Source organism: Gasterosteus aculeatus, chromosome 6 (genome assembly GCF_964276395.1).
Source record: "Gasterosteus aculeatus chromosome 6, fGasAcu3.hap1.1, whole genome shotgun sequence".
In the NCBI taxonomy this organism is placed as follows: Eukaryota; Metazoa; Chordata; class Actinopteri; order Perciformes; family Gasterosteidae; genus Gasterosteus; species Gasterosteus aculeatus.
The window spans coordinates 7,730,791-7,745,473 of NC_135693.1; the positions used below are offsets into that span (position 1 = coordinate 7,730,791).

The following is a 14,683-nucleotide window of genomic DNA, read 5'->3' on the forward strand; positions in this document are numbered from 1 at the left end:
TGTTATCTTACATCTGCCTCACTAAATTACTGACTGAACATCCCATCTGCTGGAGATATTCAGAGCAGATAGTATTAAATAAGTTATGCTTTTCTTCACGCTATCTGCCCCTGTTACCAATGTAGATTGAATGAAAAGCAGGAAATAAAAATCTTTGCATCAACAAGTCTGAAATCAGAATCAGAATACAATTTGATAACATTGATTACACATACAGTTTATTAACACATCTCCTCTTGTAATTCCGGCATTGGTCCTTAGAGTCGGTCGCACCAGTACTCTGACGTTTCTATGTGGGAGGGCAGGTCAATGTTAAGGTCCCCCTGCGGGTCCGTCGCAGGCCTCTGAGGAGGGTTGTTTACCCCCGAGTCGCCGTCCGGATTCGGCACGGCGTATTTTGCCCCCAGCTTCTGGACAGGAAGTGACGCAGGTGTGGGCGGGGCCTCAGCCTTTGGTTTGATGTTTTTAAAGTGCTGCAGGTGCACCACCTCCCTGCGCTCCCGTGTGCACGGCACCAGCACGGAGACGTCCTTGCGGAACTTGGAGCTCATGCCGAAGTAGATGAGCGGGTTGTAGAAGCTGGCGGACTTAGCGAAGAGACGGGTGATGATGCTGGTGGTGCTGGGCACGTGGAAGCCCCAGGCGGACCACATTGACACCACTGCGTACGGAGACCAGGCCGTGATGAAAGCTGTGCAGATGACAATGGAAATCTGTAGAGGGACATGAGGGAACAATCAGAGGTGTATTATGGACATTTTATCTTTCCAATAAAGTCTCTCCAATATAAGAAAACATTTCCCCTACCCTTGTGACATCTCTCTCCACCTTCCTTTGACGGGTGCTGAGAAAACCGTCAGCTGACATGGCGTTAGTGCTTTTCACTGTGTTGATAATGGACACATAGGAGAAGAGCATGATCATCACAGGGATGAAAAAGCAGAAGATTAGGATGGAGATTATGTAGGACTTGTGGATGGTGGAGTAATTGGCTTTGGACCAGTCCACCTCACAGGTGCCATAACCTCGATCTGAGAAACAGAAGACACAGAGGTCAGGTCCGTGTTTTAAAAATGAAGTTGTGTACAGCTTTCCTCTGTGAGGTCAGCGTGTGATAACAGACCGGTGAAGCTGCCCCAGCCCAGGAGTGGAGCAACGGACCAAAACACTGCTCCGGTCCAAATGCAGATGAGCGAGACAGCAATGGTGTTGGTGCTGATACAGTACGCTGCAGAAACACACAAGCATGAACGTGGATACCGGGTCACGGAACAGATATTGCGATTGTTTGCTGTTCGGAAAGGTTAAATGTTACGTTGGCAAATGCAGAAAAAGTGAGCAGCATTCTTGACTTCTTGTTCTAAATGTCGAGGCTGTGACATTTATTAAACAATGACTTCTTTTCTTATTCCAACAGCCTTTGCAAACCTCTACGACTGAAAAGAAGCTCTGTTGACCAAGTCAGCAAATCTTTGTGCAAGAAAAGAAAAAAACGTTTAAGCTACGCTGGCATATCTTATGTTAAGAGGTGCAGTACAGTTTCTGAAGCAGAATTGGCAACACATTATTTTTGTTGTGGGATACTCAGCTTTGTTATGCTGATTTACTCTGTTTGGCTGCCTCGATTCCTGGAAGTTTATCTCGCCTACATTCTTTATTTTTCTGGTTTGCATCACTGTTTGCAGTATTTGCAGCTGCCCTCTTGCACATTATACATTTGATGTTTTCACACATGTACCACCAATGTTCATAGTTAACGTACTAATGTAAAAAAAAAAGAAAACCACACATTTTATGACAAGCCACAAGCACAATGAAACCTCTTATTCCATGCTGACAAAAGAGGCCGTTTTCTCAATTTCTATCTAATTAAGACATTCTTCAGAAACACTTACACCCTAAAATAGAAAATGTCACCTCAAGTTAACTTAATGACATGTTAGCGAGATGTAAATGAAATTGCTGGGAACAAGTGGTAGTAATTTCCACAGCTGAAGTTGGTAATGAGGTTTTATTACCACTGAAAAAGCACGCTTTTCTGTCAGATAACAACTGCTGGAATGTGCGCCGGGCAAAGACGCCGGTCTGAAGCTTTTCTCACTTGTACTGTTGAATTCAGGACGAGTGGATCTCACCTTTGTTAGGGTGACATCCCTTGATGTATCTGGTGACGCTGATAACGGTCAATGTGTTGATACTCGCGAGGCCGAAGAGCAAAGTGAAGAAACCATCTACCTGGAAGAAAACCGAGAGAGAGCTTAGTGAATGGGGTCCTGGAAAGGTCTTTGAAGGCCTGGAGGTCTGATCCATTACCTGCACAATAGTTCTAGGCCCTTTGTCCGTTGAGATACTTTTGCTTGGGAATGATAGAGACTCTACGGATGACCTTTTAGCCAAAATACTCCAGACCCAGAGTGTTTCCTCTGAGGGGAGCTGATGGCCCTTTAGCTTGCATGTTCAGCATTTGGCAATTTAGTTACAGCTGTTAATAGATTTGACCTTAAATTTCTGCCAATATCTGGTGGAGAAAAACATTTCGACGTCTGCCAAGACGCATTAAACCATGAAGCTTTTTAACATTCAGTTCTTTGTTTAAGATTATCTTTTAATCACAGCTCTCCTTAAAGGCGTATTATGCTACTGGGTTTCAGTCTGGCTCCAACTGCACGACACCCAGCTCCAGGTGCCATGGATCACTTAAGGTCCTTTACCGCTCGCTCTCCCGATCGTCCTTAGTTCTAATCCTATTACTGTCTGTCATCACGTTTCGTTCACCCTCACATTTGTCTAAATCAGTATGATTTTAATTCAGCAATATTTAAACTTCTTTAAAGAACTTAGAGAAGGGGGCTTTTTGAAATTTGATTGTCCAGGGCAATCTCACAGTTCAGTGAGATGTCAGATTACAGAACGAGTATCAGAAATGTAATGACTTAAAATCAGACTATTTTCTAATGTTTTGACAATACTTTTCCTGTATCCCCATTTGCAGCTTGAAAGAGTCCTATAGGTCTGAGTCATATTCATTGACGTCCTGTCCCACAGGGTGCAAAACACTGAGATCTGGCACGACTTTCAACTGCTCATGTCCCATCATGCTCCATGCAGTAATCTGCTAATGCTCCTCACATGCCTGCACGATTCACCTTCCTGTTTCTGCCTCACTCTATTTCTGTCACCTCCTACTTTGCCCTTATTTACTTCTGACACGCTCCCAGGAGGAGGTGAAATGAGAGGGCCGCAATGCCGCTGTGCCAAATAGTTCACCTGCAAACCTGAGATTGGAAGCTGAAGAGATGAGATGGTTTCAGTGTCTGCACTGAAGCTTCAAAACTGCAGACGTGGATTTACAACATCTCTCTCCTCCCAGGTATTGGGGGGTTCGTACCCCGTAGACTAAAAGCGCCCTGCTTGTTTTCATTCTCTCACTGATAACATGGTTTCCAGCAAAGCAAGCCTCGAGCAAGACAAATTCCCTGGACGAATTCCAAGCTAAAGTATGACAACTATTCAATTTCAAGCTGAGACCGAGGGAGGAGAAAATCATCGAGATGCTCTTAAATTACACACAGCTCGTCTGCTCAGTGACATCAGAGCGTGTGATCGAATCATGCGATTACGTCTGCAGTTCTTATTTGTTTCTTGTTTGACAGGTGCCATGCTGCTCGAAGAGTTTCCCCATTTAAAGGCCCCCTTGGTGGTAATCTTATTATAGATTTAACCTCCAGCCCACATGGCTACGCGCATAATCCCTTGCACACAGACATACAACTTTTCAAGCAATGTTCCTTGGATTTGACAAAATTTGCTCTGCAAATATTCAAAAAGTTATTATTTTAAATGTATATGTTTCAAATCAGGTATCGTCTTAATGTGGCTTTTACCTGGCAGGTCCAGATCCAGTTGATTAAATACCCGTCATCGTTGAAGATATTGAATATTTCCAGGATGCCTCTGGAGTAGCCAAATATGGAGATGCTCGCATCAGAGATGGCAAGATTCAAAGTGAGGAAGTCTGTCGACTGAAGTGATGCTCGCTGTCTGTACAGGACAAACATCACTAAACTGTTGCCGAACCAGGACAGCCAACCTACAGAGGAGACGACAGGCAGCTCATTCAGTAAATCTACATACACGCTAAGGTATGTAGATTGGAAAAGAATAGAACAGTATATAGTTGTGTGGAGTATAGGGAAGTATTGTAGCACATTTGGGTAGATTATTACATGGTACAACAGAGTAGAGTTATGGTATATCCATAGATTTGTATAGTACATCAGAGTATACAACTAAATAACATTTTAGAATAGCATAGAAAGTGTTCATTATATTTTGTAGTATCATATTGAATTACATTCATTAATGTAGTTAATGCAGAGTATTTTTACGAGTATTGTTAGTAATAACCTGTATTATTTTGACTTGAATTATGACCACGGTTTCACGTTTAGTTTATGTATAGCATAAAATAGCGCATCGTAAAGTGGCCTAGTGTAGTCTTGTGTAGTGCAGTGTGTTTAATGCAGTAGGTTTAAGTTTATCAAAGTACAGTGTTTTCATATGTTGCATCACATGTTTCCAGCTCCTACTGCTGTTAAAGTAAAGCTCAATGAATACAGATGAGAGACCAGTTCTCTCTTTAGTAAGATAACAGTGGCAAACAGCCAAGAGATCCCTTCGGTTACTCAAAATCCCTCGATGGCATTAGTTCCGCCCAGCGGGACATAAGTGTCTGTCAGCTCCAGAAGCATGAGCAGCAACAGTGGTTTGGGTTGTCGATTCAGTAACATCATGTTTTTGACAGTCGTGCAGTATGAGTATGGTTAACTTACCCAGAACCAAAAGATAGACTCCAATGAAGGTTTCTCCCTGCTCGGACAGAGGAGGGTCTGTATTCAGATTACTCAGGTTATTGTTCCTCCATGGAATATTCACCACCTTTACAGGAAAATCTTTCAACGTTATTTCCATGGCCTGAGTTTTGATGCCGAGGCATGAATCCTAGACGTCCTCTGCAGCGGCTCTGCTCTTCTTTCAGTAGACACAACTTGACTAGTTGTTACACTAATGCAATGTCCAGTCAGTTTATTTTCAATCCAGCTTAGACACAGTCACTAATACTCACAGTCCAAATGATTACACCTGTAATCCTGTCTATTTCTTAGCAAGTAAGCAATTAAAGATTTAGGGTGAAATCCAAGCCAAAGCAGAAATGTCTAGTCAGCCAGTAATGATTTTATTTGGAAAAGGCCTCTTTTGTAATCAGATAAATAGTTTTGCAAGAATGTTTGTATTTTTTTAGCAGCAAACTTGGAACTCTTTACATTTGTAATATTATGAAGATTTTAAAGCAAACAAAAACAAAAACAATGTCCAAATTTGTTATAGCTTAGCCCAGTTTGCCATGAAATAAGTATTACAATAAGTAGTTACAGGCAACTTGGGTGACTAAAACAGCTTCATTGTTCATAGTCATAGTTTATTCCAAACTTGACCAATGTTGTTTGCTCAATTTATTGCCCAACAGAACAACATGGAGAAACATCTTGTCACTTGATATTGTCTGGAGGAAGTGTGTGACAGTGTTGGTGAAGCACCTCTTTACATCCACTAACCGGCATCTTCTCTCCAGTCCTTCAGATGATCACTTTTAGAAAAGGCTCTTGCAGAGAATGGCTTAGAAGTAGAACACATTGATCTAAATGTACGTAAGGCCCAAAGTGTAATTACGACTCAAATGACATCATCTGACACTAAACGAGATGATTTACTAGAGTAGAGTTAAGGCCTGCTTATTCAATTTTATTGATTTAAACCTTTTTGTTGTGAGTAAACCTACAATCGCCCCCACTCTGTGCCCTCCTCCAGCCTCCTCCTCTTCACAGTGAGCTTCTCTATGGCAGCACACCTACAAGGGGTAACCTGACCCCCCACCCCCCCCGGTCTGTATTCAGATCACAGTGTGCACCTTGTTTTCCTCCTCTGGCCGCCACGGAGCAGCTCTGCTGGCCCTCAGGATGTGGAGGGAAGGGCCGCCGCCATCGCTGCTGCCAGATGGGCGTTCGCTTTCAGCCCCTGAAAGCCGGTCCGGGGGAGAGCGACGCTTCCTACGGGAAAGTGAAGCTCCGATCCAACTGTCACAACTAAAAACACTAAACGCAGTCATCGCCTCCTGCCAGGCAGAGACGCCACGCGACCCGGCCTCCGCTGTGCGGTGGTCCCTGTGTGTGCAGGCCAGAGAGGCTGAGGGTCTCCTGGTCAGGGGATAACGTGGTGATGGTTCTGCGAGGCATCGTACTGAAACCTCTCGGCAACAACAACTCACAGTGCCAGATGACGAGGTGCTGGTTTTTGCCCCATGACAGGTATTATTGTCTAGCTACGGGATCATTCTTTATGCAATTTTCAGGATTGATCATGAACATTGTACGTTGTCACTGTGCAGAATCCCATCAGTGTATCGTGAGAATATGAAGATTGGACCGTCGCTATTGAGATTATACCGCTGCTTAGATGACAGGTCAAAGACCAGGCAGGGACCTGCGTTCGGGAGGTGCTAAGGGGTGTGAAGGCAGGACTGTAGTCGCCATAGGACTGTACTATAGACTTTGCGATGCTCGTGCATCAGCATCTCTCAGGATGATATCACCATTTACTTAGTTGCTTTGGCATGAATGTGGGTGAAGAGTGGCGGTCACAGTGCGGCCACAGTGGGCCACTGTATCATTAGGCTCATGATGATTACTCTCTTTCTGTGTGTCGAGCGAAGCCCGAGACTCGACGGTTAAGAGCGCACAGTTTTTTCCCAAGCGGAAAATGCCAGACACAGATACGGTTATGAAGGTGTGTGTTAAAGGCTGACTGAGGGCAACAAAGCCTCTCTTCACAGAGGACCTGCTCCAGGTCAGGGGACCAATACAGGATCTACACACTTTCTCTCTCTGTCACTAAACAAGACACACAGGGGCTGCTTGTAGTAAGGCTCCACACACTGAGGAGGAAAATGGCTCACCTGTCATTTTTGGGGTCAATCTGTGCATGACGTTGATTAAATTTGTCCTTCACAGTAGCAGAGAACTCTCGACTGCCTTTTAGTTCACAGCAGATTAAGGAACGCAAGATTTTGGCCTCCGGTTGTTATTTGTTGCCTCTTTAGGGCTGGTGGACTTGTGACCTCTTAACTTGCAAAGCCCAGAGCGGGAATATGATTTGATGTAATAAAAAAAACAAAAAAATTAAAAAAAAGGAGAAAGAACAAACAAGACTGTTTGGAAGACATTCAGCTGGCTTGCAGGGGAAGATGGCATAAGTCCAGTAACAAACCCTCTGTAAACTACTTCTGCCTGCCCACAGCATGTTCCCACCTCCCTCTCAAAGGGTCGGAATCTCTGGGGAGTAATATCGGATCTGAGAATCGGGCCAAACTCTTTTTGTTACAATATGAGCTACAAATTATGCAATTAATACAACACATGCATGATTTAGCGGATTTGAATGCATTCCTTTGAGTTATTAAGTCATCACACACCATTTGATGGACATGGATAGTGAACATTATATGTGGGGTAAGAACTGGACGGTGTCATAACCTCACTTTAGGGTGTCATGGCTCTGAGATCTTTCTTAATGCTCCCCGTAAGAGAGAAGTTTGTAAAATCCCTCAGTGGAGCACACCGTTCATGCAGTGACTTAACCACAAGTACAAAGATGGGATTGTTTTCCTCTTTCTCCATGCACCGTAACATTTATCTGGCCTTACAAGGCAAGAGGTTTCTGTTTAAAACGTAATTTTTTTTTAAATCAACTGCATGGTGCTCGAGAGCTTTCGTTTTGCCGTCCCGCTAAAATAACACAGGAAAAGAACACTGGGTGTAAGTAGTTGTATCCAAACTACTATGTTCAGCAGAAAGGAGCTGCACCGTTGTCTGCCGTTCTTTTTGCATGATAGCTCACAAATAAACGCTGTAGGAAAAGAATAGATGAATGGATCAGTATGCATTTAGAAGCAAGCAGTGAGCACAGACTCTGTATCGAGCCCAATGACCAGTGTGTATTGGTTTTGTGGCTCAAGATCTCTGGCTCTAAACCACATGCAAACATTTATCTGGGCACTGTATCCAGTTTGCAGTTTGTTTAAGCTGCTTGCTTATGCGAGTAAGTCTTGGTTAGGGTTGAATATACACACCATTCCCAAAGGTGTCTTCTTACCCGTTTGGGATATTTTTACAAAATAGGGAATGCGGAAACGACTATTTAATGTACGTTTTACACCGTGTTGGCATATGGACACAGTCAGATGCAGAGGTTTCCAAGGACCTGCCAATGACATCCTTCTCCATCTGCGTGGATCACCGTTTAGTGTCTGACAGACTGTGGCCTCAGCTTCCACTGATGTTTACCTGGAGGAGCCAAGAGCCAAAGAGAGTACTGCCAGCATTTTGCATCTGCCTCCGTGACGTAAGTGAAAGCTTCGTGCTCAGAACCTGGACGCTGGGTTCTTTCCCCGGCCCTACTTGGGATTGAGGAGATTAGTGCTCCTCTGAGGAGCTCACAGCTGCAGGAGCCTTAAAAAAATGGGCAACCTACCCCGCTGCAGATCTCTATATGGAGCCCATCTGTCCCTCAAGATGATGTGTTGTAACACTTGGATGCCTCTGTTGATGGCTGACAGGGGTAAACACTTAAAACCGCCAGTCAGGATCAAAGTCCAATCAAACAAGCATTTCAAATCTCCTTAAGAAGGTTTATTAACCATTATCCTCTCCCTCAGCCAGTTATCCATGAAGATGACACTCTGATGACCCATGACTCATGCCGGGTTGAGCCTAATTAAGAAAAATTTTAAATTGATCTTCTGACCGCGAGGTGAATGTGGCCCCTTTCAAAGCCTTTGGTTGTCAAATACTTCATTTTCAAATGAAGTTCTAGATATAAAGAATGTTATAGAAAAGTGAATGCACTGAATCAACTAAATGACCGTACTATCAAAAAGAAATTCATACATTGCGGTAATTCACATTTAGAATCACACAGGTTTAGGATTTGCCAGGCAGCAAAATAATTTTTTATTATTTATATTAGTACCTCTCGGCAAGAAAGTGAAGTGAAAGTTTCCAAAGTTCCAAAATCAAGTTCTATAAATCCATTGAATACACAAATTGTGTTCAGCTACTTTCTCTAGTTCCGTTTCCATGTTGGAGGGTTCAACTTTCCACAGCCTGGTGTCACTTAAGAGGAAGTGGTTCCACGAGCACCTGGTCAACATACCAGATGGTTTGCATAGCGACTCACTTAAGAGTTCAACACCCATCTGCAGAACACCTGGCGAGATCTGGGATTCCACTTAAAATACAAGTATACATATATGTGTGTTAACAGTGTGTGAGGAACCAACAGACCAAAGAGACACTTTGACCTTTACTGTCTAAACTAAAACCCACTGCTCATCCCAATCTGTTTGGAAATCCAGTTCAAATTTAGAATTTACTAATAAATCTGAGTAATGAAAAGATGAAGGGGGGGATATTGTACATTCCCTCATCCTTTGAGGATCCCTTGGCATGTGTCCCATAAATAAAGCTACATGGTGGTACATCAGCCCAGTGTTTTATCACAGTTAGTAACGCCATCCTGGCCTCCTTGCGTGCGTATAACACCTGTTAGGGTAGATTTTGGGAACTCATTAAAATCGCTACAAATATATAACAATTAATAATTAAATAATTCCAAATCAAAATGTTGTTCAGTGAATATTCTTGATCACAGAAAGCAGTCACTTGTGACCCATGTGGTCTCCCTTTATACTTGAATATTAATTCAAGATCTTTAAATAACCCTCTCACTGTGGCTGCCGAGTTTAATTCACACGTTACTTTAATTACACAGTGATTTACACAGGATGCTGCAATGGTGCACATTAAACTTTATAACCCCTGGTGCTGTGCTACCCTGTGATATATCAAAATCCCCATCCAACAAAGCTAATAATCACTGCAGTCATTTACCGGGTTCTTCTTCATGTTCCAAGTGAGGTAATCAAAATGGCATCAGTTTAAAAGCAGTTTGCAGAATGAGCTTTTCCTGTGATTCTGCCTTCACACGTTCATCCTCAGTGACGTATGCAGTATGTGTTAAGTTCAACTCAGTCCATGTTAACCGCGAGCCGACGTTCAATCCAGAGTCACTGTGATGAATTGGATGGATTGAAAGCGAGCACCAGGAGTGACGCCGTCCCATCGCCCAGAGGACTCCTCATGGTCGCATGCCGTGCAGAAGGAAGGCTTCTGTTTTACAGGTTGTGGGACGGAGGTCAAGGTCAGCTGCTCGCGGCCCAGTTTCAAGTCCAATAGAAGGGATGATCTTCACTACCGTATTCACTACCATTCCTTTTTCCAAAAACGACAGAGTTCATTCCAGTCTGCTTTTAAACATCATCACAAGACCTTAATGTGTAGTTTATTGCTTGAGAATACTGTATGTTAAATGAACCATTATAACGTTTTATGCTAATTGGTACTGTTGCCGTGTTTATACTGAAAACGAACAGCAGCAGAAGCAAATCACTGTGCTATGACATTTTTTTGTATAATATATTACTTTTTTGACATATTATACAATCACTTATTTAATTAATCTTTGTTGACATTGATGTACATTGACTTTTGTCGGTATGTTTTACATTTCCAATATGAACACATTTGTAATTGGCCTTATTATTACTTTTAAAAACATACTATGGTATTGACTTTCTTGCGAGATACTATGTCATCAAATACACTTTTTCCCCTCTGTATTTACACTTTACCCTCATAAAAATGTATATTTGTCTAGTAGTTTGATATGTGTGCAAATATCTGGAAGTAATTCCTGCCTCAGCTGTATACTTTGTGTTCTGTGGTGAGTAGCAAATGTTAGCCTGCTGAAAACTTAACTAAGATGTTAGACATATGCAGTACCTGCTAAACATGCAGGTTTCTTCATTTATTTCCCTTTTTCATTTTTTGGGGAGTTTTTCCTGTGCTGGTGTGAGGGTTTCGGGACAGAGGATGTTGTATGAGTACAGACTGTACATTTTATGAGGAAAATGTGTAATTTGCGATTTTGGGCTACACAAAATAAAATGAATTGAATTGCATGTGCCAAAGTAAAGCAGGACAGATCAGCCATAATGACTGTATTCTTGTTTAAGTGTAGTTTATGGCTATTACCCCATAATCACCCCCTTATTCACTCATTCACTACTCCTAGTAGACCCCTAGAGTTCCCCCTCTATACAGCAGTAATTTGAGATTTTCGACACTCCCTTGTCATAATTTTGCACCACCACTGACAGCTGTTGAGTCCCACTGCGGTATTTTCAACATCTATTAAATAACCCTCATTGTCTCAGAAATCCGAAGCAGAAGGTAGTGCACGTGCCACGGACACTATCTAGTGGATACATGTCCATTCTCTTCATTTTGACACTCAATATATACTAACAAAATGAACCGTAAATTTAGTGCAATATATAACTTACGACTGATCCACAGCTTCAGCTCAGATATTATAGATAAAAGTCCCAAAGGTTGGAGTTCACTTAAAGTACACTTGAAGATCACCTCACTGTCACTTAGAGAGATATTTCAGGTGAGTAAAACATATTACTACCATAAACTATGTATAATATGGTCATCATCATCATCATCATCATAATCACCATTTTTTCCGACTAGTTATTTGTAATCCTGGACCATGAGATTTCTACTAACAGTAAAGTATGAGAATGCAATGGGCTGGTTGTTTAGTTGCTGCTCGGTGAACCTGACCGGGGTCAGAGGTGGAGCTCAACCATCCCTCCTGTCCTCACATGAATGACCAGAGGGAAGGGCAACAAAGGGACGGAGAGGTGGAGAACAAGGCGGGAGGGTAAAACGGTGTGACAGTCCTTCCCTGCACTTTCACTTTTCATCAAGTGTTTTGGCTGAACACGAGGTGAAAGAATGCACCGCGGGGCTCACCGCTCACACCGCGCGCCGTCTTACCGGCACTCCCTGCGTCTAACCCGCGTCTCAACACGTCCTCGGTCCACGGCCAATATGTGTGTTCTGAGATTCATATTGAAAAGATCATTTTTGTCCACATTAGGACAGAAGTATTTGCTTCCGTTGTTCTCATCAGATGTTTTGTCCAGAAGGCGACTTGGAAGTGAGACTGAATGGAGACCTGGATATTTTAGAAATCTGCACTGACTGAATATCAAATCTTGTATGTCTGCACAGTTTATCTGAAGTGAAGAAAAGGTTTGGCCCCCTGATCACCTCAGAGGTGCCTGAAAGCAAAGGCTTTACAGGTCATGTGCCGGCATGACAGAGTTATGGCTCCCCTTTGTCCTTCTCTGCGTTTTACAGCTTTGTGTCTGTAGGCCTCCGTCAGAGAGGAAATACATCAGCCGGTTCACTCTGAGGCGAGCAGCACATTGACATTGAGATTTTTTTTTTTGAAAGCTCTTATAGCTCTTAAATCCCCGGTGGTTTAAAATGGGATTGATCATCTACGTGTATGAAATAAAGTGGCCTTTCTACAAGCTCTTCTCCTTCTACACCTTATAAAAAGGTGCTGTGGTGCCAAATTAGACTGCAGACTGCTGTAAGACTAACTATTACTGACCCTGCCACAAGCTATCATTCTGCTACAGTGAAAACGTAATACAATCCCCAAATACAAATCAGCCAGCAAAAACAAACATTTCCCTTCGGTTCCCCTAATTTCAGCTTTGTTACAGTGTCTAGACCTAAGTGGATGGCAAACCCGCACAAGTGTAACTTATGTTGCTTCATTGAAGCTGCAAATACTCCTACTTGTCAAATCTGACCATCTATTATGTGACTTGTAGCTCAGTCAAAGAGGGTGCTTAACCATGTAATATATACATACATACATACACACCAACACCCCAATTTATCTCCCCTGACACACTCAGCAACACACACACACACACACCATTAATAAACAACAAGCAAGAAAAATAAACCCTAAAGGACAGATGTTGCCATTGGACACAAGATTAGAGTGGGCTTGAAGCGTCCCCCCCGGGGAGAGAAGGATAACACCCCCATGGCCAATGAAGCTACGCGTTGGTTGTGCAGGACAGTGGAACAGTAGCAGCCAGTGCCGGGGAGCGGACACAAGCCCCGAACCACAGCTTCCCACTACGGCCGATAACCGGGCCAAATCCAAAATTCCACGTTCAGCAATTTACAATGAGGCTTTTCTTAAAGTTCCCCAGACTCACAGCCACTCGCCGACATGTTGCTGCGCACACACAGCAGCAAACATACAGTAGTAAGGCAGGGCAGCGGACGGCTTGTGTCAGACACGTGCATTCACTTCCACGAAACCCTCCCATCCACACGGTGTTTTTATAAAGGGCTACTTGAAGAAAAAACACTCACCCTGTTTGCTCAGTCAGTCAGAGGTTCTCATTGTGTTGACTATTATTCTACTCTCTACAGGGTGGGCTATTTCACGGGAGGTATCAAGTGATCACCTTTTCTGTTTTCCCATGAGTGGATGTAGTGGTCAAAGCATCAATGGGCCACTGTGGAGGCGCAGGCTTCTGACACGCAACCAAAAAGGGAAGCTGTCAATCATCGCTGAGGTTTAAAGCACCGCAATAACACTCTCTTCTCCGTCAGCTTCAACATTTAGAGCCCATCGTATATAATAATTTCTCTCTACTGTAATTACAGTATATTTTACTTGTAATAATGTTGATATTAGCTCATTTCGCCACCCGTGGGAATTTTGTTTACGTTCCGACGTGTCAGTTGAAACACAAACAAAGAGCATTTGTTTACTGCGCAGGATATTCTCACTGAAGAGCAAACAGAGAAAAAAGGGTGATGACTAAAAACCTGACCCCTGACACTCTCATTCCTGTCCAACATCATGAAAGAAACCCTTTAGTCATGACGAGTTAAAAGACACACTCCATTTAACTTCTCCCCGGAGGAAAGGAGAGTGGATGTAGGTGTGGTTGCAGCTCCGTGTTGGTGCTTTGCACGTTTGTCTCCACCACAGTCTCCTCTTTTAAATTTCTTCTCATAGTAAAGTTAAGCGGTTTGGAAACACGACTCATATGAATACCTTCATCAATTGCGGAAAATGTTAAAAAAAAAGTCTTTAAAACATCTGCGTGGACAGATGATGCAACTGGACAGATGGGCTGCTTAAACCACAGGCAACACCACCAGTTGACCGTGGAAGGGCCTTTGGGAGAGAGGTGGCACTGATGTTCCGCTTTTCGTCGGAAGAGGTTGGAGTGCACTAAAATAAAGCTCCAAGACCACAAGCATTTGCTCAGCCGTGCCGTGGCAGCTGGTGACCCGTCCGAGCAGTCTGCAGCCTTTTCATCAGATGGTGGCTTGTTAAGGGGTCTTCAACACAGAAATCTAATTTCACTAACAACTCCAGAGGCTTCCTCGAAGATGCATCTGCAGTATCTGACATTTAATCCAATCTATTGCCAAAACACATCAGGACATATCTTACTGTCATTAAGGGCCATTAACTGCATTCCTACATCAGTGGTTTCAGGCAAGACGTTGGCAGAGTCTGAGCTGCAGGAAGGAGTCGTGGAAAACAGACTTGCAGCAGCGTCTGCCTGCGAATGAGCGCTTTGAAGAAACTGCGTTAAGCTACT

At 43.2% G+C, this 14,683-nt stretch overlaps 1 protein-coding gene across 1 annotated transcript; it reads right to left on the reverse strand.

The window, feature by feature from the left end:
- Nucleotides 1-196: 196 nt before the first annotated feature.
- Nucleotides 197-5,073, reverse strand: LOC120820201 (opsin-5). Its single transcript, XM_040177709.2, has 6 exons — nucleotides 4,833-5,073; nucleotides 3,885-4,090; nucleotides 2,136-2,235; nucleotides 1,124-1,228; nucleotides 808-1,031; nucleotides 197-713 (listed from the first exon to the last, which is right to left on the reverse strand). Exons 1-6 carry the CDS (start codon nucleotides 4,969-4,971, stop codon nucleotides 258-260), a joined length of 1,230 nt encoding a protein of 409 aa, XP_040033643.2. The 5' UTR covers nucleotides 4,972-5,073; the 3' UTR covers nucleotides 197-257.
- Nucleotides 5,074-14,683: the final 9,610 nt, after the last annotated feature.

What these genes read in the sequence shown, in the direction of transcription:
- LOC120820201 (XM_040177709.2), bottom strand. Translation starts at nt 4,971, where the DNA reads ATGGAAATAACGTTGAAAGATTTTCCTGTAAAGGTGGTGAATATTCCA. An exon ending in ACTGGATCTGGACCTGCCAG is followed by an intron (nt 2,236 to 3,884) that starts GTAAAAGCCACA and finishes GTTTTCTTCCAG; the next exon opens with GTAGATGGTTTCTTCACTTT. An exon ending in GGGCTGGGGCAGCTTCACCG is followed by an intron (nt 1,032 to 1,123) that starts GTCTGTTATCAC and finishes TCTGTTTCTCAG; the next exon opens with ATCGAGGTTATGGCACCTGT.